Genomic DNA, 4876 nt, shown 5'->3' on the forward strand with positions numbered 1-4876 from the left:
CCCGGGCTGGACTCTGTTCGTCCACGTCTTATGGCACCAGGACCAGAGCAGCCCTAAAAATCCCCCCAGCCCTCATATCTCCTCACTCACTGCAGAAACCAAGAGCCAGCCCGAGGCTCGGCTGCCATGGGGACCCCACGTGCAGCCCCAGCCAGAGGCCAGGTGGCCGGACAGCAGCCAGAGCGAGAATCCGCCTTCAAACCCACTTTATTCTCTCCAGCCCAGAAACAGTCCTCAGTGACATCCTCCCTGCCCCAGATCTTCACCGGCCAGGAGCTGTGGGTTTCAGGAGGGTCCCGGGGACCTGTCCGAGGTCTCAGCTGCCCCCAAGGAGGTGGCGCTGCAGCGGCGATAGGGGCTGGCTCGGGCCAACAGTTCCAGCCTCCGGGAGCGCAGCCGGGCCTGGATGACCCAGATGGGGGGCTGGTGCCCAGGCAGGGAGGGGCTCTCGTCGCCGAAGCTGTCAACAGTGGAGTCGGAGCCATCTTCAGTGCTGGCCACCGACTGCTTGCACATGGGACAGGAGCGCTGGGCAGCCTTGGAGAGCCAGGAGTTGATGCATTTACAGTGGTAGGTGTGGGAACAAGGCAGGATCTTGAGCCGGTCCCCCTCCTCGTATTCGTCCAGACAGATGGCGCACAGATCGTTGTGACGCGTGAAGGTGCGGACCTGGGCCTTCTGGCGGGTCTGGGTCTTGACCACGGGCTCGCGGGTCAACCAGCCCCGCAGCCAGAGCCACAGGTGGCGCAGGACCAAGAGAGTGGACAAGACCAGGGCCAGGGTGCGGCCCAGCACCCAGGAGACGGCCAGCACTGGGTGGCAGTCCAGGTCGGGGCAGGGCGGGTAGTCTGGCAGCAGGAGGACGTGGGCCGGCTTGTGGCAGCGCATGATGACCCGCAGGTCCTGCGAAGCGGCCTCGCCCACGAACACCGACGGGATGGAGATCTGGCGCCGCAGGTCCTCGTAGACAGGGGCCATGTGCACCAGGTCGTCAGAGCGGACGTTGTGCACGATGGCTGCCTCGAAGCCGGCCCGCTGGGCGTTCAGCACCTTGAGGTCAAACGTGCAGTCATAGCGGCGGATCAGCGCGATGGCACCCAGAGAATGGTTGCCCAGCCGCGGGCCCTCGATGGGCTGGCACGCGTTGGCTGGCTTGGCCTCCATCAGGTAGCCCCGCACACCCTCAGGGGCCAGGGGGACCCCAAATAGGGCCGGCAAATCTGCAAAGTCCACCGTGCTTGAGTTGTCATCCAGGATGGCCTGCACCACCGCCCCTGAGGGCACCAGCAGCACCAACAGGGCCAACAGAGCCTTGAAGACCACCAAGGCCAGGGCTGGCCACTGCCGCCCCATGGCCACTGCCTCCTCTGGCCGTGTGCAGCTAGGTCCCACTGGGGACGGCAGACGGGAGGCCTTCAGGCATCTCTAGGGCCTTCCAGGGGGGCTGTGGCTGGGGTGCTAATGAAGGGGAGATTGAATGGGCGGCTCCCAGGCAGTTTCTCAGAACAGCTGGACCTGGGTGGCTCTAGACTGAAGCTGCTTCTGACGAAAGCCCAGCGTGCATAGTGTCTTGTGGGGCTGGTCTCAGGAGCTGCTGACCCACATGGCCTTGCTGGCAAATGACACTGAGGCCAGGAGCTCACAGGGTTCTAGATGCCTCTGGCCACTGTGACATCATCCAGTTACAACCTGCCACCCAAACATCCCCAGATACCTGGGCCTGGGGCTGATACAACATTCCTAAGTCCCTGACGTGGGGGCCCTGGGCAGCCTCTGGAAAAACTTCTCGAAAGCTCAGAGCATCCTCAGCTCCTGGACCCAAGGAGGCCCAGGGGTGCTGCAAAGTGGGCTGGTGGCCACCAGCAGCATGGACTCAGCACACACACTCGTCTGCCAGAGACCCACTGAAGAAAGTGACCATGCTGCCCCCGTCTGAGAGTCCCAGAGGGACCCAGACTTGTTCAAGGCCCCTCCCCACCATGCAGTCAGCTCTTAAAACCCAAATTCCTCCCCCTCCTGCCACGCTCCCTGTCATTCATGCTGCTCCAGCCACACGGATCTCCTAGAGATTCCACCAACATACCAGGTGAGGTCCAGCAGCACCGCAATTTGCTCACCTCCAGAATATTGCAAATGCTGTTCCCTCTGCAGGGAACAGAATTCTCTCCCCTCAACCCCCTCTGCCAGGCGACTCATTCTGTAGGTTTTCTCTGTTGGCCTAATGCCTCCTGGAGCAGCCCTCAGCCGGTGACAGGTGGGAAGTGGTAGATAAACACCCCCACCCCTCGTTCCTCTGTTGAGACCAATCCGAGGCTTGTTCTATGGTGTCTCCCAGAGGTCCCTAGTCAAATGAGCCCCAGAAGTCACCTTCTCATCAATGCATCTTATACGTCTTCCTTCTTTCTGGTCTCACTTCTCTCCTCTCTGGAAGCTTCCTGAGATTGCCTCTGAGACAAACCTTTTGCACTGGGTAGTGAGTTGACCTGTGGCCTCAAAACGGGGTGTTGAAGTCCTAACCCTAAGGTGAATGGGACCTTATTTGGAAATAAGGTCTTTGCAGACATAATCAAGCAAAGATGATGTCATACTGAAGCAGGGTGGGCCCTTAATGTAATACGACTGGTGTCCTTATCAGAAGAGACAGAGACACACACAGGAAAGACCGCCACATGACAATGAGGCGGAGATCAGAGTGATGGTCTTCAAACCACGGAATGCTAAGGGTCGCTGGCAGCCACCAGAAGCCAAGAGAGAAGCACAGAACAGAGTCTCCCACAAGGAATCTGTGAGGCTTCCAAGAGCTCACAGGGGAAGGGACATATAAGGCACCATTATAAGTTTGATTTTCTTTTTCTGCTTCACCCCTGCCGCCCTCCCTAAACATCTCTAGCAGGGACCTCTGTCAGTGATGCCCGGAGGGGATATACCGGAGACGTTCTGGCTCCTCTGACTGTTAGACACAAAACACGTGTCCGATGGCGGGAAGGGATGTGTCCTACGTTCACCCTCGTTTCCCCAGAAGTTGAAGACATATCTCCTTCCTTGAGTGCATCTCCTGCTAAATCCCATGCCGGGCTTGCCCATACGTGGTCGGGTATACAATACACACGTGTGCACAAGGGGACTGTGATTCAGGAGACCAGTGAGGTCCCATGGGATGGGGGCCGGGGTGGGAGGAGGATTTCAGGGTGCGCCTGGGGGGTAGGGGCGGTCTGTGAGGGTCAGTGATAAATTACTGCTAAACTGACCCGCGGGCCAACTCGGACCTCTCTCTCTCTCCTCTGTCTATGTATCTTTCTGTCTGATTGTCCTTCTGTCTCTTAACGAATCTCTGTCAGACTCTCTCTCTCTCTCTCTCAACTTTTGCTCTTAGTTTTTCCATGTCTTTGTGTCAACATCTCTGTTCGTCACCCTCTTCCTGGGGCTGCTGTGCATCTCTGTCTTGCTCCTCTGTTCCCCATTTCTCCCTGCGTCTGTGTGTCCCTGTCTCTTAAGCACGTCTCTCTGTCTGTCCCTCTGTCCCTCTCCCCTTTGGTCATTCTGTCTAACTTCCTCTCTCTGCTGCTCTCTCTAAGCGTGTTTCTTTCTGCGTGTGTCTCTGTGCATGTCTCTCTAGGTCTACGTTTATCTCTGTCTCTCTCTGCCTCCCTGTCTTCCCTCCCCAGCCCCGTGCCTGTCACCTGTCCCATGGTTGATATGCACTGGATTTTGGCAGCTTGAAGGTGCAGGATGCTGTCTTCCTGGATCCAGATGAGCCTGAAGGGGTGAGAGGGGCGAGTTAGGTTGGAGGCCCCTGACTGACTGGGGGAGGGGGTCTCTCTCCCTCCCTGCACCTCAGCTTCCCCAGCTGTAGAAGGAGAGTGATCCAGGCAGAGCCACCAAACGTCTTCTGGACACAGTTGCCCGTGGGCCCTGCTGTCACCCGTTGGGCTTGGAGCTGTCATCTTCCCCATCTCTCCCAGGAGGAAGCTGGTGTACAGAGAGGGGACAACCCCCGTCCAAGGGCCACAGCTGAGAAGAGGCTGGACCAGGCCTCATCGTCCCCGCTCCCCTGCACCAGACTTCCCAACCCTCCTGCCCCGCTGGCTTCGTCCCATCTGGACCCCGGCCAGGCTGGGTGTCCGGCTGCAAATTAAACACATTTGCTGTCTGAGGTCAGACAGCTTCTTTTGTCTTCTCTCCTGTCCTGCTCCAAGGTCCCAGATTTTGTGCCAGGATCATTAAACTTATGGAGACAGAAAACACTGCCGGGAAGAGAGATCCATCTATACAGGGTGACATCCTGGGCTTGCACATGCCCCACCACCTTGTCTAGTGGCCCATATTCTGCACAGGGCTCATGGTGACTAGGGATTGGGAGAGAAGAGACACACCAATGGGCCACACTGCCTGGGAGCCAGACATTATTGTATTCCACCTCCTCATGGATGGCAGGAGAGAGAGGCAGGAACCAGCGTAAGCTCACCCAGTGAGTTGGGGACAAAGACTCAAATTCGTGTCACCTGATTCCAAGGGGCTGGCATTTCCTAAGTCTTATCTGGGTAACTCAGGAGTCAACAAATGATGGGCTAGTATTTGTTGAGCACCTGCTGCATGCCAGGCCCTGTGCTGAGTGCTCATGACACACTGACCCATCTAATCCTCCTATCAGCGCCATGTGGTAGATGCCAAACCCATTTCACAGATGAGGAAACCGAGGTCCATGGACTTCAAGTACCCTGACCCAGGTCACAGAGTTAAAATAAGAGATCCAGGATGTAAACAGGGGCAGTCTGACTCCAGGGTCGGCCTGCCTTACTATGACACACATGTGCCTGTCCTATTTCTCAGGACCTACTGTGTGCTGGGCATTGTGCTAGGTACTAAAGAAACAGCA

The 4876-nt window shown here is 57.4% G+C and overlaps 1 protein-coding gene across 1 annotated transcript; it reads right to left on the minus strand.

Moving 5' to 3' along the window:
* Positions 1–285: 285 nt before the first annotated feature.
* ZNRF4 (zinc and ring finger 4) lies at positions 286–4657 on the minus strand. The gene is given in 3 exon segments (XM_008573065.1): positions 286–1458; positions 3681–3756; positions 4632–4657. Coding segments are annotated over 3 exon segments (1275 nt in total).
* Between the last annotated feature and the right edge of the window lie 219 nt (positions 4658–4876).

The sequence above is a fragment of the Galeopterus variegatus genome, unplaced genomic scaffold (genome assembly GCF_000696425.1).
Source record: "Galeopterus variegatus unplaced genomic scaffold, G_variegatus-3.0.2 Scaffold870, whole genome shotgun sequence".
Taxonomy (NCBI): Eukaryota; Metazoa; Chordata; class Mammalia; order Dermoptera; family Cynocephalidae; genus Galeopterus; species Galeopterus variegatus.